The 23,871-nt window shown below is 29.5% G+C and overlaps 1 protein-coding gene across 3 annotated transcripts in view; it reads right to left on the reverse strand.

The window, feature by feature from the left end:
* The window catches only part of LOC142333408 (ATP-binding cassette sub-family C member 4-like), a 200,339-nt gene that overhangs the window by 43,317 nt on the left and 133,151 nt on the right, over positions 1-23,871 (reverse strand). For all 3 annotated transcript variants that reach the window (XM_075380456.1, XM_075380457.1, XM_075380458.1), the window contains exons 11-18: positions 22,088-22,252; positions 19,717-19,838; positions 17,813-17,910; positions 15,798-15,883; positions 9,728-9,892; positions 5,898-6,109; positions 4,533-4,771; positions 3,493-3,572 (exon numbers count right to left, since the gene is read on the reverse strand). In XM_075380456.1, the coding sequence (XP_075236571.1) occupies positions 3,493-3,572; positions 4,533-4,771; positions 5,898-6,109; positions 9,728-9,892; positions 15,798-15,883; positions 17,813-17,910; positions 19,717-19,838; positions 22,088-22,252 (1,167 nt within the window). The remainder of the gene's footprint in view (positions 1-3,492; positions 3,573-4,532; positions 4,772-5,897; positions 6,110-9,727; positions 9,893-15,797; positions 15,884-17,812; positions 17,911-19,716; positions 19,839-22,087; positions 22,253-23,871) is intronic.

The following is a 23,871-nucleotide window of genomic DNA, read 5'->3' on the forward strand; positions in this document are numbered from 1 at the left end:
GAAATGCTTTGTTTTTGAGTTATGGCTAGTGAAAGCTTTCACCCGGATTTCAGTTCTTCTAATAAAACTAAGCCTTACTGTAATTTTTTGGACCCAAATTAAAGAATAAAGTTGGTGGTTTCTAATGTAATTTGAGCTGAAAATAAGATAAAAAAACATCCCAGAACTGTAACACCAGTAATTTTTATGATATCCAACATGAAACACAAAATTCAGTGTCAAAATTTTAACAAATTGTTTTTAGGTTTGCAGTACAATAGATTTGTTAAATGACTAATAAATGCATAAGATTTGTAACAAAACTTGTACAGAATTTAATTCTGAGAAAATTAATGTAAATACAGCCAATAAAAAGTACATAAAACTTATAAAAATCGGTTTTTTATTGAAACAAAATGGACAAAAAATACGAAGAACATTATATTATTCTTTCTGTACCTAATAAACATTATTGTTAATATAGCAAAATGAAAAAATAAAATACATGAAATGATAAATGTTAACAAACCTCAGTTACAATAAATGTTCAAAATTCCCTCCTTTACAATGTACCCGCAGTTTGCCAATGTAAAATATTTATGGTGGCTTTCTGTATCATCTCCGGATCGTTTCATACAAATTCCATATCATTTCCTATTTTAATGTGTAACTCTTCTTTAGTATTAACTTTTAGTATTAACCACTACATCCAATACAGTTTATTTAAGTAATTAGCATTCAAGTGATTTCTAGCTACTAAAAAGAAAAATGTGGTGTTGCACCATTGTGCTGGAAAATCATTTGCAATCTGCTTTGTAAAGGTACATCCTCCAAGAGAGCCAGAAAATTATTTTTCAAGAAATTAATATACGCATTTCCCATAAAGTTTTTATTAAAAACAAATAGTCCCAGAATTTTTTCATAAATAATGCCACACCAAATATTAATTTTTTACGTAACTTTTTACGGCTACTGTAAAAATGGCTTCATCAGTAAATAAAACTGAATGTACCTTATAAGCGTTGTCTAGTAGCCAATGATACTACTTTTAACTGCTGGGGATAATCTGTTGGCCACAAATTTTGAACCTTCTGTATGCAGGAAGAATAACTATTTTTCTTTCCAGAGGATGCAAAATACTTTGCTTTTTGACAAACCAGTACAACATGAAATTTGCCTTATACCAGTTCCAGGGCTATGCTAACAATGCTGAATCACATGATGTTATGATAATTTACTTGGTATTCAATAGAAAACAAACACAATGGAAATGACTTTCGTTCGTAAAGGCTGATACACCAAGGAACATTTAAAAAGAATGCTTTAAAAAAATGTTTATAAGTTACAGAAAGAAAAGTACGATTTTCTGTCTTTTTTTCATCTTTTTTGGTTCAATAAAAAAATGATTTTTAAAAATTTCTATTTACTTTTTATTGGCTGTATTTACTTTAATTTTCTTAGAATTAAATTCTCTACAAGTTTTGTTACTAAATCCTCGACGCTTATTAATCATTTAACAAAGCTATTGTACTACAAACTTAAAAAAAACTTATTTCTCAAGACCGAATTCTGTGTTTTACGTCGGATATCATAAAAACTACTAGATTTACAGTTCTGGTTCTGTTTTATCCTATTTCCCAGCTAAAATTACTTAACAAACCACTAACTTTACTAACTTTAATTTGGGTTCCAAAAATTACAGGAGGGCTTTTTTTTTATTAGAAGAGCTAAAATCCAAGCAAAATTTTTCGCTAGCCATAACTTAAAAACAAAGCATTTCCAGACCTATATTTATATAAACTTTATTCACTACTTACAGGAGTAGGAACATGTCGTGAAGGTTTCTCTATTTCTTCATGGGATATTCTGTATAAGTTTGCATATATATCTTCACTCCTACATTGTTTTGGTGATTCACCAATCCTGGAATATACAAGTGCTTTAAAAAATCTTTTTTAATTCTCAATAGTCTCATTTAGGCACCGGCACACCATCTGACACTATTCCATAACATAGAAAAATAATATAAGATTGATAGGACATTGCATTGCTGCATCCTATTAACTGCGCTAGGATTTTGAAAGTGTATATATATATATATATATATATATATGTAACAATATTTTAATGTGAGATTTTGAAGTTTTAAAAAAAAATTAAAATATAAAAAAATGTTTAATTTTAACTAACCGATGAAGAGGAATTCCTCGAAAGCACTATTATAAAATATGAAGTAATTAATAAAAAATTTAATTAAATTAATAATACAAAATAAAATAGAAATCCATGTATACTAGCTAGCGAGAGTAATGTGACCGTACAGAGTTGAAATATGAATTATCAATGTCTAAAGAAGTAATGATGCTGTGAGGTACTCACAAAAACATTCTTGCTTGGATTATGGAATAAGGTAGGTGTCATTCTATTTTTTTTTATTAATTCTGTACTTGGGTTGATCGGATTAATATAATTTGTATAGTGCAGAGGAATATGAATCCCAAAAGGATCGATTTTAGAAAAAAAAATTATATATATATGTTCATTCAGGTAATCTGCTATAAAAGTGCAGCAATATTAATTCCAAACATACATTGTTGAGAAATAACAGAAAGAATTGATATTTAACAGTGTGGCACGCCAAATTAGTTTAATGTAAAGAGTGCCACATGGGTCATTTCTTGATCCTTGACTATTGTTATACAAAATTATTTGAATATAACCCCCCAAAAAAATATGCTAATTAAATAGAAAGATATAAAATATGTAAAATGCCTTTAAATAAACTCCATCTACCTGGTTCAACTGTGAACAACAGATATAGTATAGTTCAGGGATAACAGCATGCATTTTACTGTTTTTTTGTTTTTGTTTTACCAACTACAGTATCAGAGTAATTCATACAAGTAGCTATGAAGTACTTCCTCAAAACTCTTCAATAATACTTTTATACCTCATTAGCACTATCCTTCTTAGGCATTCAACAATAATGCATAAAAGTGAATTAACTGAGGTGTAAGCTAAAAAATTAAAGAAATAAAAAGAAAAAGTAAATACCCTATTTACTCACTTAATTTACCCACTTTTTTGACCAACATTTTTCATCTAAAAGTAAATGCATGATTTATGCGAGGAAACGATTTACGTAGGTTTACGATGAAACTAAAATGTGATAATTGGTGCAAAAATGACATTTGACTGAATATTTAAAAAAAATATTATTTAAAATTCAGGTGTATGAATTATGCAATGGCATGAATTATACAAGTAAATACAGTACATATATGTAAAAAAAATTCCCCATAATTACGCACACAATATTTATGAACAAGAATGATTTATAAAATACATTTATCTCTTCTATTCTGCAACTACTCTCACCAGCTATAGGCATCAATGTAACAGATGAGTTAATAGATTAGAATATTAAACAATAATAAAATTAATTAAAGCTAAATTGAAAAAAAAATGATCATATAAATAAATTTTTAAATGTATAACTATAAACAAATTTACCTGACCAAAATCCAATAAACATTTTGGCAACCACTCATCTACCATACCTAAATCTTTTGAAAATCTATTTAAAATACGACCTGGAAATTCAAAAAAAAAAATAAAAAAAAATACATTAACAATTTAATAACTTTTATATAAAAACTGAAGTTAAATATACTGAATATAAATAATAGAAACTAACTGGGCCAGCACTTGTTTCAGCTATCAATAAGTTCAGTTTTTCCAAGCTATAAGCAATGTTAATTCATTAACAACTATATCCTAGTAGCAGAATAAACTTAACCATTTAAATACAGAAAGCTTCAACAATTCTGAACCCAATATAAATTGAATCATTAAAGTTAAAGTAACCAGCAGTTATCTCATATTAATGAAATCTAATACTTCTATAAATTCATGTTAAAAAAAAACAAAGTTATTTCTTGTAAGTTATTTCATTTTAATAACTTAATTTGAATGCTTTGTTGCCAAAGATATACAAAATGTACATCTTTGATTATAAGGTCAATTCAAATTTTATACAAACAAATTGCAGAACAGAATGTACCTTACATAGATAAATGAAGTATATGAAGAAATTATTCTAGTCTCATTCACTACCACTGCTCAGTAGCAGAAACAACAACCTGAGGGTGATTTACATCAGTAACAAAAAATCCCCCAGTAACCAACAACATTAGTAATGTACTGCAACTACTGGACAGTTAAGAATGTTATTTCATAACTAAAAAAAATTCAGAATAAAGAATGTGTTTACAATAAATAATGTTTATCACTGCTTTTCCTGCTAATTACTAATGAGATAGCTAGATATGTTAATTATAGATTCTATCAAAAGTGGACTATAATGTCAGAAAATACAAACAAGTTATGATTACTTAGATTAAATGTTCTATATAAGTGTACAAGTCTATAAAACATTAAAAATCAGACAAAGAAAATATACAAAATACACCCAAATACTTGCAAAATCCTGAACACACACACACACACACACACCCGATTCCTCAAGCAATCATATACACAAAAGTTCATACCTGATGGATTGTTATTAAAAAATGATATTGAAGTTCCAATAACAGAATTAAACATTTTATTATGAAGTCCATCCGAACAACGCATACAGGTAGCACAAAAGATTGTGGCTCGAATCAGACCGATTATGAACACCCCAGCTACTAGAGAACCGTGAACTGTTGCTAAAGTTGAGCTCGGCCACAAATCTTCATGTACACCAGTAGAATTCTGTAAATATCTCCTCTCCTCTAATTTTGTCCTTAAAAAAATAAATAAATAAAAAATTGTTATTCTTTTAAAGGCATTTATGCAGGATGTTTTATTAAAAAAAGTCATGTCCAAAACAGTTTCATAAAATTATTACAGAAAAATGTTATAATTTTTCTGAACTCAGAATCTTTCTACCCCCACCATCTTTAAAAAATTTTTTAATTTTAATTAAAGAATTTTTTTTTCATTTTTCAATGTATAGTTAGCATTTTAAGCTCCTGCATTGTATTTTATTAGCTCAATTTTTATTGTTTAACTTTTTTAAAATAATTTGTACAATATAAATAATTGGTTAGGGATTTAAATTTATCAAAAAATCAAGCTGAACTATTAGGATCAAGACTGCAAGGTTGAAATTTACTTTAAAAAAAATACAAAAATTTTGGGCTTTCGAAGGCAACAAAAAGAACTTTTTCAGTTCTTTATTGATGAAAATAATTTGGTTTACTGCACAGATATTGATGAGCTTATGTTGCACTTAGGAAAGTTCATAAACCTGAGGACTAGTGCCTTTTCATAGATTCATCCATGTATAGTTTAAAAGTGGTTCTACTACACAACAGTAACAAATATCCTTCGATACCAATCGCTTATGGTATTAATTTGAAAGACATATGATGTGATGAAAGATGTTCTTCACAAAATATAATATAAAAAACATAGCTGAAACATATATGGTGATTTGAAAGCTATAGCTATTTTGTTAGGCATGCAGTTAGGCTATACATGTGCTTTCTTTGCGAATGGGACAGCCAAGCTAGGGATAAACATTATGTTATCATTTAAATAGAGTGAAAGAAACGAGACAACTAACTCCAAATGGGAAAAATATTATTCATGAGCCTTTAGTTGAACCCAAAAAAATATTTTTATCCCCTCTCAATACCAAACTAGGACTAATGAAAAATTTTGTATATTTGTATATTTTAAATAATATTAATTTAATTTAAATATTATTAAATTGAAATATATATATCTCAATATTCTGCAATAGATGGTTTATATTAATAGAATTTAAAGTACAATTTAACAGTGCAGAGAAATAATATGAATCTTAAAATGATTAATCTCAATAAAATAAGAAAAAAAAATAAATAAATAAATAATATACTAACCAATAAGAAACAAAAAAATCAGCAAAACTACCGACAACTTGAGTAAAAATGAATAATATGACACAGATGAAAAGAATACACAGGTTTGAACCAACACGAAAATAGTCCATATAAGCAGTACGTCCACCTTTTTTAACAACTTCTGGTTCGACTTCAGTAACTGGTACTTCACTACAGATTGAACCTTCATCAAAAATACTTGACTGAAAGCTCTAAAACAACAAAAATGAAGAATTATATCAATCACTTCATATAAATAAATGCCAAACAATCCCATAGTATATGAATTAAAAAACATACACTAAAAAAAATCTATGTTAAAGAAATTGCATCTTTATAAAGAAAAATATCATAGCATATTATCACAGTTTGTTTGTTCATAAATTAACCAAGAACAGCTGATCTGATTTTAAAGAAACTTAAGATTCTGGTATCCCGAAGAGAAAGCTGATTAAAATCTAGCTTGTCACTAGATTAATATATCCAGTATTAACCTAAATTAACTTTATTCTCCAAAACTCTTCCAGCTATAATATATTTGTCTTCATTTTAGAGAATTAATCTAAAACTGACTTCCAGATGGCAATAGTTCTGGCACATGTAATATCTGGTGTTACGTGCCATAAGATCATGATCCACTCTACAAGTTTTGATGTAGCTATTTCCTTAATCTTGCCATAGTTACAGGTGATTTTTCAGAAAATAACTTTGCTTCTGCTCATAAACAATACTCAAATGGTTTAAGAATCAGAGTTACATGACCACAATTAGCTTGCTATATCATTTGGAATCAATACCAAACTTAATTTTCATATCCCATAAAAAATATATTTGCTCAAATGTTTGGCACTTCAAAGAATTGATAATTGGAATATATACAGAAGAGCTCCTGGACATCTGTTTCAAATAACACGGTTATCCATTATTTTTTGTTGTCACCAATCTATTTTTTTTTACATGCAAGAACTACATTTTTTTAAGAAAGTTTCATTTTCTCAGTTCTGATTTTCTGTTAAAATATTTAAAATGACAGTTTCATCACTGTTATACACAACATAACCACAGAGATTTTTATTTTCATCACCTGTTATCTTTACTGTAATTTCTTTAGTATCTAGAGTTAAAAACGTTTAATATATAGATACTGAAAAACACAGGGGTTTCATAAATTACTTCTGATAACACTTAAGGAATATTTTTGCTTATCGTACAACTTAATGACACTGGGGTACCTGATTACTGATTATAATGGTCACTATAGTAGTTCCATAACAACTGAAATGTGTTAGGGAACAACATCATGTCGGTCTCCGTGGTGCGAGTGGTAATGTCTTGGCCTTTCACCTGGAGGTCCTGGGTTCGGTTCGATCGCGGTCAGGCATGACATTTTTCATACACACTACAAAACATTCATCTCATTCTCTGTGGAATGAATTCCTTGACCCGGAGGTAAAAAAAAAGGAATAACATCATGGAAACTGAATATTGTTTAGAAAAATTAGATTGTCAATAATCAAATTTAATAAACCAGTTTCTGTACATCACTAAATTATACAACATTGGATGCAATTTTATTTGCTTGCTGTCAGCATTTATTAGTGATTAACCATAACAATTGATACCTATTAAAATAAAAATAAACATTCACTTTTCTTTAAAATCTACTGGAAACTTATGTTACCTAGCAAGTATTTTTTTCAATAAGTTACAGTTTTAATTGCCTTTAACTGCATGATTTGTTGAGTTAATAGAAGTCTTTAGATCAGGAGTCAATTACAAACTGTAGAATAGCTTAACCATCTTGAGATAGCATTCTTTCTTTACTGCCGGAAAAATTTTAGCAAAGCTTATGTGAAAATCAGAAAATTTTCAGACCATATAAAATTACTTTTCATTTTACAGCTACAGAATAATTTATTTTCTTTGGTTGACTCCCAATTACGTTTTCATAATGGTAAATGAGTTTTGTAGTGTAAGAAAAATGCCAAGCCTAACTAGAATTGAATTCATAACTTTCCAGATGAAACACCAAGATGCTACCAACTCTGCCACAGAGGTCAGCAACTTCTTATAATATAAACTTTTTTCAAAAAGCATTTACCCTTAAAATCAGCTAAATATTAATTAAACGGTTGAAAATATTATAGTACAAAATTAATGAATTAAAAATATTCTTTTATCTTTTTCTGTTTAGCCTCCGGAACCAATGTAAGACATTAATTTAGAGGATGAATTAGGATGATATGTATGAATGTAAATAAAGTGAAGACTTGTACAGTCTCAGACCGACCATCCTGAGATGTGTATTTAATTGAAACCCAACCACCAAAGAACACTAGTATCCACGATCTAGCATTAAAATATTAAAAATAAAAATATTCATGAACAGATAACACGATATTCGCATGAAGATAGCAAAACACAATGATAGTAACAGAGAGATAAAGCAGTGTAATTCCAAACACCTGCTTTATTTCTGTCCAAATAAAATTGTTAATGAATCAATCTGAAATTGTTTATGAACTTCTCAATTACTGTAGACAATCAATGTACTACATTGACAGCTACTGTAAACTGTGTTTATTACAATCATGATCTGCATTTGTTTCATGTAATCTAATCACTTACTTACAGCAAAAAGTGGTACCATAGGTTATAAAATGTACCTCATTTTTAATAAATTAGAATATAGAAAAATATCCATCCTACAATCAACGATTTAAAACCGAAATCGAATTAGCAAATGTTTCAAACTATGGGCTTGTTAAAAAAATAATAATTTAAGTTTCATGCTTGCACCGCTAATAAGTGGTACAAGTATGACATTCACTGTACATGTTATATAAAACACCAATTCTTCAAAATAATGTATTGTAAATGGGGATCAAACAAAAATGCAAATTCAGTAAATTTTATCAGAACATCTTAATGCAGTTTATTACTGAAACCTAACCTTCAGTTCAATAATGCTACAAGGATGGTAAAATAACAGATGGCGTTTTAAGTCTACAATAAAAGAAATTATACTGAAATATCTGGCAATCTTGAAGACCATATTGTATTGCCATTCCAGGAAATTATGCAGTTTCAAAAAACAAAATCTTGTGAAGTGATATTCAGTATTCTAATCTTACAGGCTGAGATTCCAACCTGATAAATCCATATGATGTTTAATGGGTAATTAATTGCTCAGTATTAATGATATATACATGAACTATATTTCTATATGTTCATAGTGATATTATTCACATGCCACTCATAATAAAATTAAAATTCCTTTTCAAGATAACAGACTGTCTCTTTTTAACATTGTAAACTTATGGAACAGATCACTCCTTCTGAAGTTAAAAAAAGGTAATAAAATTTTTATTTTCACTCTTTCATATTGATTTTATTGTTTTTAAGAAATGCTATTATTACAAATGAACTATACCATCCTTATTGATGCTCCATTTTAACTCAACACATTGAATGGGGAACAAAATTACATCTCACAACAACCCTGCCAACTAAACTACAGCTTTACAATAAATGATAAAAAATTATTTGTACCCATATACCACCCTGTAAATATATAACCTACAACCAACAAATAAATAAATTTAATGTAAATTAAATATTTTGTACTAAAATCTACCCATCTGTTTAGTTAATTCACATAGGAAATTTCAAATGAGATACATACAGATGTAAAAAGTAACAAAAAAAACATTACCCTTTTTCTTTTTGGACAGTGTTAATAAAAATAGAGCATGTATCAAAATTAACATTACTTACAAAATGGTACTGATTAATGAATAAATAGATTAAAGAATAATAAAACTATTTACCCCAACTGATGTTCTTGACATCATCCTAGACAGTCTGGGAGGAAGGTCATCTGGGTCAGGTTCTGAAAAGCTTTCCCTTCTATCGTCTCCACTAGAAACTAATGCAGCATAATCTAAACCACTATTTTTCAGTTCATTAGGATTACCTTGTGTTTCAATTGTTCCCTGTAAGGACATAAAAATTCACTCTATTGAATATATTACTTACACTACGCAATATGATTTTCTATTTTCTGTAATTTTACATCTTCCTGAAATATTTTCTTGCGCTGATTTCACATCTATAATTAATTTTATTTCTATCACATAGTTTTTTGTAAATCAAATGAACTCATTTTTTATTTAAACATAAATTCCACAAAGGGAACTTTTATTGGGAGGGAGGGAAATTTTATTTTGGTAAGAGGGAATACATTTGTCACACCCAGCTGGCTGTTAGGCGGGAAACGTAGTTCATTGTTTACATGTTATAGTGCTCTGAGATTATATTTGTGCTGTCATATGTAGTTTTTTTAGAAATGAGTTCCTGCAAGTGTTTGAATAACCCAAACGTGTTCTGTTATATTTGTGGTAACTATGTAATTGCTAAGCAAAGAAAGGACATTAATAGTTTCATGAGAAATGTCTATTATACTTTGGCATACTTCAGCATAAGGCTTGATGATAAATACAAAAGCTAGGGGCACTGCACAAGATATGCTGTACATGTGTTGAGGGACTGAGACTGTGGAAAAATGGTGTGAAAAAATCAATGCCTTTTCCAGTCCTAATGGTTTGGAGGGAGCCACAAAATCATTGTAACGACTGTTATTTTTGTATGTTTAACATTCAAGGTCATAATGCAAAAAGTAAAAAGGATATACAATATCCAAACATTCCTTCAGCCCTTATGACCAGTTACGCATACTGAATCTCTCCTTATCCCAGATCCACCTCCCATTCTTGAAGATGTACCACAGGAGAGCAGCTCAAAAAATAAATACGATAATGCTGATTATTACAAGCTGGAAGAAGAATCTGCACCAAAATTATTCGGTCAAAGTGGACTTAATGATTTAACGTGACTTGAATCTGACAAAAGATGCCGCCCAGTTGCTTGGGTCAACACTGAAATCAAAACATCTTCTACTACCTGGAGTTTTGTTCTACTCTTATAGGACCAGAGAGAAGGAATTAATAAAATTCTTTAAAGAAGAAGACTCTGGTTTTCTGTTATAATATTGACGGTTTATTGAATTTCTCTAATGTTACTTATAAAACAAGTCAGTGGAGGTTATTTATAGACTTGTCAAAACATAGCCTCAAAGGTGTACTTTTACATAATAGAAATTTGTTTGGCTCAATATCCATTGCACATTAATTACATCTCAAGAAGATGTATGAAAATTTCAAAGCTCTGCTTAAATATGTGAACTATAAAAAACATTCTTGGACAATTTGTGGGGATTTAAAAGTAGTTGGTAAGTTACATGGTCAATGATCCAGCCACACAAAAATGCTGTGTTTCATTTGTGAATGGGACAGCCGAGCCAAAGACAAGCATTGGAAAGTAACAGACTGGCCCAAAAGAAAAACCCTCCAACCTGCTCATAGAACATAACAAATGTACCACTTGTTCAACCAAGCAAGATACTATTACCTCTTTTACACATCAGGCTCGGATTAATGAAACAGTTCACTAAATCCCTTCTAAAAGATGGTGACTGCTTCCAGAACTTGGCAAGAAAATTTCCAAAAGTATTTTATTAGAAACTTAAAGAAGGGATCTTTGTGGGGCCGCAGACCAGACATTTAATGAAAGATAATTTTTTTTAAAGTACAATGAATGAATCCAGTGGAAAAAAGAGCTTGGGTTTCATTTAAAGAAGTTGTGGCCAACCATTTGGGCAACAACAAACATCCAAAATACAAAACCATGGTTAAAACAATGTTGTAGTTTCCTGAAATTAGGATATAACATGAATGTGAAGCTTCATTTTGTACATTCAAATATTGACTTTTTCCCTGCAAACGTCAGTGATGTAGTGAAGAACAAGGAGAATAGAAAATTCCACCTGGAAATCAAGGTCATGGAAAAGAGATAAGGTAAGATAAAAGGTCATGGAATACAAACATGATGGCTGACTACTGTTTTATGCTAAAAAGAGATGGCACTGGTGAAGGGAGACAATCAAGGAAGAGAAGTTTCAACCTACGTCAGAAAGAACTCGAAGCAGTGAAATCAGTAAAGAAGAATTAAATTGTCATATTAGCATTTTTTAAATGAGTATATACCATTGTATACTCTAATGCAGTGGTTTATAATATTATACAGGGTTACAAAACACACAATCTTTAAAATCGAAGTAAAATAATAATTTTCCCTTTTTAAAAAATGCGATTTTTGTTTAAAAACTTCAAAAGTGATTTGGATAAAAACCTTACGTGATACAGAAAAACTAAAATCATATTTGAAATCAGCATGAAAAATAATTTTAAGACCACCATCTTACAGTTGTAAAACATTGTTCCAAAAATTTTTAAATGTTGCATTGTGCGATTTATCTTAGTAAATGATAAATTATACAACTTTAACTATTTATAGTTTACACCTTAAGATCTTGGTGATAAGGATCACATTCAGCAGAATAACAGATTTAAAATGACACCAGCATTTGTAATATATCTACATATTTATTATGAAGATAAACAGATCATCGAAGAGATGTTATTTTTGTGTGTTGTCAACCGAATAGACTGGAATAAAATGTTCAGCATTTTAAAAAAGTTAGGGTTCAAATACAGAGATAGAAAAACAATTACTAACATGTACAGGAACCAAACAGCAACAGTAACAATTGAAGAACATAAGAAAGAAGTCGTAATAAGAAAGGGAGTTCGACAAGGATGTTCCCTATCTCCGTTACTTTTTAATCTTTACATGGAACTAGCAGTTAATGATGTTAAAGAACAATTTAGATTCGGAGTAACAGTACAAGGTGAAAAGATAAAGATGCTACGATTTGCTGATGATATAGTAATTCTAGCCGAGAGTAAAAAGGATTTAGAAGAAACAATGAACGGCATAGATGAAGTCCTACGCAATAACTATCGCATGAAAATAAACAAGAACAAAACAAAAGTAATGAAATGTAGTAGAAATAACAAAGATGGACCACTGAATGTGAAAATAGGAGGAGAAAAGATTATGGAGGTAGAGGAATTTTGTTATTTGGGAAGTAGAATTACTAAAGATGGACGAAGCAGGAGCGATATAAAATGCCGAATAGCACAAGCGAAACGAGCCTTCAGTAAGAAATATAATTTGTTTACATCAAAAATTAATTTAAATGTTAGGAAAAGATTTTTGAAGGTATATGTTTGGAGTGTCGCTTTATATGGAAGTGAAACTTGGACGATCGGAGTATCTGAGAAGAAAAGATTAGAAGCTTTTGAAATGCGGTGCTATAGGAGAATGTTTAAAATCAGATGGGTGGATAAAGTGACAAATGAAGAGGTATTGCGACAAACAGATGAAGAAAGAAGCGTTTGGAAAAATATAGTTAAAAGAAGAGACAGACTTATAGGCCACATACTAAGGCATCCTGGAATAGTCGCTTTAATATTGGAAGGACAGGTTGAAGGAAAAAATTGTGTAGGCAGGCCACGTTTGGAATATGTAAAACAAACTGTTAGGGATGTAGGATGTAGAGGGTATACTGAAATGCAACGACTAGCACTAGATAGGGAATCTTGGAGAGCTGCATCAAACCAGTCAAATGACTGAAGACAAAAAAAAAAAAGTCAACCGAATATTAACCTCTCAACCCAATTTTTTTTTAATAGTTTCCCATGTCTTTTGAGCAGTATGAGTAGGCATTATCACGCAGAAGAACTGTGACTTTTGGAGAGAGAACCAGGATGTTTCTTTCTTACTGCGAACTGCAATTTATTTTCTAATATGTCACAATAGTACTTGTTGTTTTTTTATGTTGTTTTTCTAAATAATAGCAACTAATTGGGCTTTTCCACCTACAAAACACCATTATCATTAATTTATTGACTGAAATATAGATTTAGAGTTTTCTCCTAGCAGCCAAACTTCAATGTTTCTATTCCATTCTCTAACGTTTGCTCTAAGTGAGCAAATGGCTTAATCCACGTTTCATCACACGTTTTTATGTGATCTAAAAAAAACAATACCTTCCATAAAAAATATGTTTAAGTTCTATATATATCTGAATTTGGGTGCCTTTCTGATTTTATGATGACTGTTTCAGAATCAACCTAAGGTACGTCGTTGTGAAAAACAGTCAAGACTGTATACTAGTGTATCAATTTTATTAAAAAGTATATGTGAGACTGATTCAAACTATGATACCTGACATACATTTATTTTTAAATAAAATCATGATATTCAGAAAGACAGCAATTTAGGTAATAAAAGATGCAACATACAGTATGTAAAAAACAAAAGTTGTAGTTTTATATGAAGATAAAAATAAAAACATAAAAAATGAAGGTAGACTGAAAATCAACTAAAAATTCTTAGTGTAAAGAATATATATATTCCATTTGACTGGTTTGATGCAGCTGTCCAAGATTCCCTATCTAGTGCTAATCGTTACATTTCAGTATACCCTCTACATCCTACATCCCTAACAATTTGTTTTACATATTCCAAACGTGGCCTGCCTACACAATTTTTTCCTTCTACCTGTCCTTCCAATATTAAAGCGACTTTTCCAGGATGCCTTAGTATGTGGCCTATAAGTCTGTCTCTTCTTTTAACTATATTTTTCCAAATGCTTCTTTCTTCATCTATTTGCCGCAATACCTCTTCATTTGTCACTTTATCCAGCCATCTGATTTTTAACATTCTCCTATAGCACCGCATTTCAAAAGCTTCTAATCATTTCTTCTCAGATACTCCGATCGTCCAAGTTTCACTTCCATATAAAGCTACGCTCCAAACATATACTTTAAAAAATCTTTTCCTGACATTTAAATTAATTTTTGATGTAAACAAATTATATTTCTTACTGAAGGCTCGTTTCGCTTGTGCTATTCGGCATTTTATATCGCTCCTGCTTCGTCCATCTTTAGTAATTCTACTTCCCAAATAACAAAATTCCTCTACCTCCATAATCTTTTCTCCTCCTATTTTCACATTCAGTGGTCCATCTTTGTTATTTCTACTACATTTCATTACTTTTGTTTTGTTCTTGTTTATTTTCATGCGATAGTTATTGCGTAGGACTTCATCTATGCCGTTCATTGTTTCTTCTAAATCCTTTTTACTCTTGGCTAGAATTAATATATCATCAGCAAATCGTAGCATCTTTATCTTTTCACCTTGTACTGTTACTCCGAATCTAAATTGTTCTTTAACATCATTAACTGCTAGTTCCATGTCAAGATTAAAAAGTAACGTAGATAGGGAACATCCTTGTCTGACTCCCTTTCTTATTACGGCTTCTTTCTTATGTTCTTCAATTGTTACTGTTGCTGTTTGGTTCCTGTACATGTTAGCAATTGTTCTTCTATCTCTGTATTTGAACCCTAATTTTTTTTAAATGCTGAACATTTTATTCCAGTCTACGTTATCGAATGCCTTTTCTAGGTCTGTAAACGCCAAGTATGTCGGTTTGTTTTTCTTTAATCTTCCTTCTACTATTAATCTGAGGCCTAAAATTGCTTCCCTTGTCCCTATACTTTTCCTGAAACCAAATTAGTCTTCTCCTAACACTTCTTCCACTCTCCTCTCAATTCTTCTGTATAGAATTCTAGTTAAGATTTTTGATGCATGACTAGTTAAACTGATTGTTCTGTATTCTTCACATTTATCTGCCCCTGCTTTCTTTGGTATCATGACTATAACACTTTTTTTTAAGTCTGACGGAAATTCCCCTTTTCTTAAATATTACACACCAGTTTCTATAATCTATCAATATATAGCTTAACAAAACATATAATTAGCTGAAGTTCACATTATAAGAGATTCATATATATAATCCTATTAAGAAAGCAGAAAGAATGCCAGTAAACAATTACTTAAAATCTCAACAAAAAAAAAATTGCCTTTACTTACATTATCAAATAGTATGACATGATCAACACTGTTTATGTATTGTAACTGATGAGTAACTAGTACTACTGTTTTTTTACCTAAATAACCTGCAATATAAAAAAAAACCAAAATAATTACACTTTTTATAAAATGTGAACCACATGTATAAAATGTGTAAATTTTATAAAATTTATATAACATTTACATAATGTAGACTCACACATATCTTTGCAAACAATTACAAATCTAATTAAGATTAATGATTTTTACTTTACAAATATTTCCTATGTATTTTTTAGAAAATAAGCTTATTCACACACAAAACAAGTACTAATTGAATTTATTTCTGATAGTTTCAACTTTATTCTGTACAAATGTAAAATCCTTGAACAGTAAACCTTATACTGAGCCTACTGGAAGGCCTAATAGTTAAAAACATAAATATATCAAACGTATCTGACATCAAACTACCATACAAGTTTAAGAAGATTAGCTGTAAAATCTGTTATTTTTAAATGTCATTAACGCATTCTTAATTGAAATGTGTTAAATTTAATTGATTTGGATATATTTAAAATTAATATACAAGTGAAGTGGATACAGTAATTCTGATAACATTTTTGAATTCAACAAAGATTAGTTAAAATCATCTCACAAGATTCCAGATATACGAGGGATGTTCAATAATTAACAAGACAAATTGATGTAGAGAAAAAACAGTTCATTCAATGACAACGAAACTTTTTGAGGGTCAAATTGGCAACTTGGGAACACATTTAATCAGCTGTTCGATCATAATTAATCTAAACATAACTTCTTTTGTTGATTCCAGAATGTCAGCTCCGCTTGAAACGTGTATACCAGAACAGCAATGTTCAGTGAAAAGATTTTTGCTATCAGAAGGTGTGAAACTGACAGAAATTTACTCAAGAATGTTGAAACAGTATGGTGAAAAATGTTTAAACCACAGTGTGTATAAGTGGGTGGAACAGTAAAATTCAGCCAGAAACAGTGTGACTGACCTCCATTGCTCTGGAAGACAAGTTGAAGTTTCGACTACCAAGCTGTAAAATCGCATAAATGATGATCTTATTCACGAAGACAGGCAAGTCAAAATTTTCAAATAGTTCGTGTGTGTAATCTTAATATTGGGACCACACATTCAATCATTCATGACATGCTGAATTATCGCAAAATGTGTTTGAGATGGGTCCCAAGATAGTTAACTCAAGCCCATAAAGATACCTGCATTCGCATTTTTCTTGACTTTCTTGAGGTGAAACGTAGATACATCATTTTAAATCCAAACCGCAGTCTTGTGTGGTAACATCTGAATTTGGCCACAAAAAAATGTTACAACTCACATGTCAGCCGGTAAAGTGATGTTGATGGTCTTCTGGGAATTGCAAGGTCCAATTTTTAGTGACCATTTAGAAGAACAATGTACAATGAACAGTGACTACTATTCTAAGATGCTCCAACAAAAAGTGAGACCCATTAAGGCAAAAATGTCAGGGCATTCTCTTAAAAGGTGTGATTCTCTTGCATGATAATGTACACACCACATTGCTCAGAGAAAGGGAGAAATGCTCAAGAAGTTGGGTTGGGAGGTGTTGCCACATCCTCCTCACAGTCTAGATCTTGCACTGTCTGATCTTCATTTGTTCGGTCTACTCAAAGACATGTTTTATGCAGCAAGAAGTTTGACAACAAAACAGTCAAAAACGCAGTATACGAATGGTTCAAACAGCAAGGTAAAGACTTCTGTGCTACAGGAATCAGAAAACACACAAAACAGTGGGACAAGTGTCTAAATTTTGTTGGAGCCTATGTTGAAAAGTCGTGTAAGTTTCATTGTCACTGAATAAATCATTTTTTCTTTACATCAATTTGTCTCATTAATTATTGAACGTCCCTCATTCAAAAAAATGTTTTCTTACTAAATGCTATAATCAATGAATAAATATTATTCTTATGTCAAATAAAAATAAAATTAAAATATTTATATAAGCAATTTATAATATGTAATTAATTACCTTTAATACAATCATTGAAAAGATGTTTACCAACATGAGTATCAACAGCTGATAACGGGTCATCAAGTAAATAAATATCTGCTTCTTTGTAGACAGCTCTTAAAAACAATAATAAACCAAAAACAAATAAATTAAGATAAAATAATAATGAAAAAATTTGTAAGAATAAATAACAAAACATACTGTCTATCATAAATGATTATCTCTATGTATTGTAAATCTTTACTGAAATGTATAAACTATGTATTTGCAAGAGTTATCTGTTACAAAAATTAACTTTGAATACAAAAATTAAAACTGTTTTGTCAAAAAATTGATTTCAGTCCAATCATAACTAGCAATTTTGAAAAATAATGAAACAAAAGTTTTTTTATTTTACTACATTGAATACCTTAAATTTTATTAAATTCCAAAGAGGTATCAACGTCAACAAAATTTAATTACTTCAGCCAAAAATTAAATGTTAAAATCTATCCACCTTTTATCAGAACAGAAATTTTTTTTTTCTATATTTTATCAGTAAATTCATACTTCTGTAAGTTATAGATTTAAGCTAAATCTGTTGTTAATTAAAACCATTGCTGCTAACTCTGTAAGTGATTTCAATTACATGTTTGGCTATCTTTTAAATATTTTTGGTATTACCTAAAACCGCATGAATGGTCAAACCAGTGAAACTTTTTCAAACAAGATTAAATACAGACTATTTTTCAATTCATTTAGACAAAATTGAATATGAGCTACGTTAATCTTTTCATCCTTTAGAAAGATCTAACTCAAGATCTGATCCACAGCATCTAAAATAATTCTGAACATACCTACATAATACAATCTGGCAAAACAATAATAAAATTACTCTAAATATGTACAGAAAAATAGGCATGCTTAGGTATTGACACTTTAAAATGAGTAAAAATAACAAACAATTCTATGAATATTCAAAATACTGAATAGACTGACTGCTACAATCACACTATAGAAAGTTGGATATATTGTACATCACATTTTTCAGGCATTTTCCGATGTTCCATCTATTTCTATAAATTCTTATTGAATCCAGAATGTTCAGAATGCTTATTGAATAATAAAACAACCAGAATGATTAAGTTCATGTTAAATTACAATTTGTTTGAAGTCATTTTATAAATTTGCTAAGTTTTAGCGAAGGAACAGCTGATAATGCACATTCTACTCATTATTACTTTTATACACTTTAACAGTTATAGTATTCTGGAATTCAATGTTCAATTAATTTACTAATGTAAAAATAAATAAAGTTAAGTACAGTTTACACCTTTCTTTTCATGTAATATTCATTGAATTCCTACAATTTTTTATTAACATTTTTATAAAAACCAATTTAAACATTTTTATAAGGAAAAAATATTATGATAATATTAACAGTACTAATTACAATTTATACTCTTGTTAATGTAAATGTTTTAATATTAACTTTAACATTTTTTTCTGTAATGAATAAAACATAATTATGTTAAGACTGTTTTAATAATGTTAATTTGACTGTTGGTAAAATTGTTTTAATAATTTAATTTTTTTAATTATATTATTTTTATTATTTTACAGTAATTTTTTTTAAATTTTCTTTTTTTTATTGAAATATGAAGATGAACAAGTTCATCTAGTCTCACTGTTAAAAGATGAGTTCTATTAAACAAAACTACCATTGCATCGGCTCTGGTAAATATGGACAACAGAATTGACCTAAATGTAGCAAAATGAACTAATTGGAATCTGAGACTTGAAGGATTAAATATTGTACTATTATTGAATCGCTAATTGTAGAACATTCATTTTATTAAATCGAATAATCCTTTTTATTTCATGGAAGCCAGTTCAGATGTAAAAATATATAAAATCATAAAAAACAAAAAAATAAAACACACCTTGCAAGATTAACTCTAGCTTTTTGGCCACCAGATAATGAAGCACCCCTTTCTCCGACTAAAGTCAAATCACCATGAGGTAATAATTCAAAATCTCGCTCCAATGCACAAACTTTAGTAACCTAAAATAATAATTATATTAAATATTTATTTTATGAACTTTATTTCAGTACTATTCAATAAAGATAATAAATATCTATGATTCAGCAGATAGTGAAACCATATTTGACACATTAAAAGAATACAAAGTAAATTTAATTAATACCATAAATTTAATTAAATTCACATAAACCATCAGCGTTCCTAAAGTCAAATTTCTAGGTGAAGTCAGCAAACCATTCCAAATAAAAACAGGCACCAATTCTTTTCAACTTGGTTTCCGATTAAAGTCATGAAAACCTTCTGAGAAAAAAATGACAAGTGCAAAAATAGGAACAAAGAATCAAAACATCATGATTAAATGTCTAGCTTTTGCCAATGGCTTAGCACTCTGCAGAATCAGAACAAGAAGCAATCATCAAATTAACCAAGTTAAAGAAGTAGCTGAAAAAACAGGGTTGCAGATCTCCTTTATAAAGACAGAAATGATGAAAAGTGCCAGTAAATATCCTAAAAAGGCAATAGAAACAAAGTATGGAAAAATTAAGATCACAGACCATTTTAAATATCTTGGAGAAGTAATTAGTAGAAATGGAACAAATAAACAAATGAAAATGACAAAAAAACACAAATTAGAACAACTGAACTTTTATATTAAAAAGAACTTTTCTATAAATGCACTGTGCACAGTTGTAAGACCAGCATGAAAATTACAAATATATTTGGAATAGAAAGAAAAATTTTAGAAGGTTTATGGTCCAAGACGAACACAACAGGGGCAAAAGCTGAGATCAAGTAACGAGATATAGGGTAAAATTGAAGACCTGAAAATAACAGTAAAAAAACAATGACTAAAATTCTACAGACACATGGTCTGAATGAACCAATCATGACTAGACGAACAAATTTTTAATAAACTCTAGAATTATAAAGGTCAAAGTGGCTATGTTAAACACATTAAAGAACTCAAAAAGTTCATTATTGCAGAAAATGACTGCCTAGATTAAAAGGAATACAGAAAACATTTTTGAATTAAAGGTTCCTGTAGGTGAAAAGAAAATACTCAGCAAAGGAGAGCGGACTGAGAAAGAAGAGCTAAACAGTCCAAAAAAAAAGAATTTCTGCAAGAAAAAAAACTACATGAAATGACTGCTTTGAGTTTTATTTTCTGCGCTTCCTATCACTGTCACTCTAACATTTATAGTTCCAGAGTACTTCTGTTCTTCAAACTACTTTTAACACTGACTCTTCCTAAGTTGAGATCATCAAATAACTAGCAACGTTAAGTTCCTCCCACTCCTCATCCTCCGACATGGCTTCTTCTGCTTTTATCCCTCCCACTCTTAATGGTTATATAGTTTCTTGAAACTAATTCTTCTGACTTCGATTGAGAGTTTATTTGTTCATTAATTATCTCCTACCCTTTTAATTTTTAATTTAGTTAAAGCTAAAATTAAAGGAGCAGGAGATAATTAATGAAAAAATTAAACACCCAATCCGATGTAATATTTAAAAATGTTAAATTGTTAAAAATGAAGAAATCAGAAGGATTTACTTTCAAGAAATTGTATAACCATTAGAGCAGCAGGGACAAAATCAGAAGAGGCCATGACAGTAGCGATGGGGAATGGGAGGAGCTTAACATCACTAGATAATCAACGATCTCAAATTATGAAGACTCGGTGTTAAAAGTGTTTTTGAGAATGGATGTACTCTGAAACGCACAAACTACAAAAGTTAGAGTAACAGTGCTAAAAAAGGGCAGAAAATAATACTCAAATCAATTATGATAATCGTAGCAGAAATATGAAATTGTGAAAATTTTACATGAAATTATATTTGTGTGTTCCTTGAAGATCTATCCGAGAAAAAAAAAAGTATAAAAAATTCATAAAATATATTTTCTATTTGTTAATTTAAATAATTAATGAGGTGGCCTCTTAAAATACATTTCTTATAATACATCTTGGTTATTTCCCTTTTCTTGTAGGCCAGAGGATTATTTGTTTTGGGAAACTTCTGAAATTAATTCTACTCTTTTTCTTCAAAAAAGAGCTATAATATGGAATTCAATTTAAATCATACAATTTCATATCAACATTTTCTTTTATTGAAAATAATTTATTGATGATTTCAGCAATCTATGTTTTTTTACTAATAACAGCAATTTTTTTTTTAAATAAAAAAATCTTAAATCAACAACAAATAATTTAATACTGATGTAATACAAAAAAATACAATTTCTTTTATTCCAGGAATAAGATAAATTTACCTGTTTATAACGCCTGCGATCAAATGGTTGTCCAAATAATATATTCTGTCTGACTGTACCACCAAATACCCAAGCTTCCTGAGATGCATATGATATAGTACCACAAACATCAATATTACCCTTTATTACCTCAATTTCCCCCAAAAGTAACTGAAGAAATGAACTCTAAAATCAAATTAAGATAAAAAAAATACCAATTACTATAAATTATATTTATCCAATATATTTCTATGTCAAATATATTTTTATAAGCATATTAAAGTTCATTATAAGCAACTTAATATGGTCTACTATAAGAAACTATATTTAAAAAATATATAATTATAATGACTTGCTACATAAAATTTGTATATAACTCATCTATAAAAAACAATTATATGTAATCTACTATAAATACATCAAGGTAGAGTAAATGTTAGATGCGGTTTTATAATTATGTCATCAATTATTTGACCATTTTGATGCTGTTTTCCATTGATTCTGTTTCATGTTAATCTTTTAACCTCTACATAATTATTGTATTGAATTTCCCTAATTACCTATTTTAAATATTCCAATCTTTTCTACAGATTCTACCCTATCCATTTCTTTCTTTTACCAAATTAACTATACCTGGAAGTACGAGTACTTCATGGTCCATCTGCCTAGTTAATCTTTTTATAATGAGACAAACTAAAATTCTTTTCCTTCCCTACTCATTTTAAGGCCTCTTCACTTCAAATTTTATCGATTCACCCAAGTTTTAACATTCTCCAGTAAAACTGTATTTAAAAAACTTCTCTAATCCTTTCTATTTATCCTACTGTGATAGTTCGTTACCACAAAGAGCTTACACAGATATCTCTATCAGATCATTAGTGTATCCACTAACAGATGAGCTACTGCCACAGGTTAAATAAAAGAACACATCACCATTTTTCTGAAAACTATCTAAAAACTTTGATCCTGTAAATCTATTGAAGCTGAATCAACTTGGAAAACAGCATAATAATAGATATAATTTATCAACTGCCACTTTCATATCAGTTTTGATAAAGATGAATGGAATTTTTTATCAAGGTACGTTTTACCAAGATACATATAATTTTTCAGATATCTTATTTCAAAGGCACAATAAATTTATGGCAATCAAAGTTTTTATTAATGTGCTTTAAAGGAAAACAATATAATTTAGTCAATTACAGATGAAATCAATTGATTATCTGGCAAGAATTCATTCTCTAACAAAAAAGATACCAAAAATCTCTCACAGAGATGCCATTACCACTAATAGAAATACTCTTCATATAGTCAGCAATATTATTTAGACTTAAAAGCACATTTTTAAATAAATAAAAGTTTGCACTTCATGGTGAATGAGTTATAACTTCCCAACAGTATCATTTTTCCAAAGAATATTCTAAAACAGAGGATGTCTGAATCTATGACATGTTGGCGAACACTCGTATATTGGAAAATGATTCTGTATGAAATTCTACGACTATTAAGTGTCCAACAAAGATTTCTTAATTAACTTATAACAATCAGCACAGTCAGTCATTCCTTTTGAATAACTCCTATGTAAAATTATACAACTTAGTTGATGAGACCAGCTTTCAATCTTGAGGTATATCAAATAAAAATGATCAGCAACTAATGAACATTTCACAACAATTTGCATTCCTGAAGTGCATGATTCATAAATGTACACTAAAACTTCATGAACTTTTTCAAGGTTTTATTTCTCTGGCACAGTAAAAATGAATTGAAGAGAACACATCTTTTTTTTTGGGTGTAAACTAATA

The sequence above is a fragment of the Lycorma delicatula genome, chromosome 12, assembly GCF_047948215.1.
Source record: "Lycorma delicatula isolate Av1 chromosome 12, ASM4794821v1, whole genome shotgun sequence".
NCBI classification, from domain to species: Eukaryota; Metazoa; Arthropoda; class Insecta; order Hemiptera; family Fulgoridae; genus Lycorma; species Lycorma delicatula.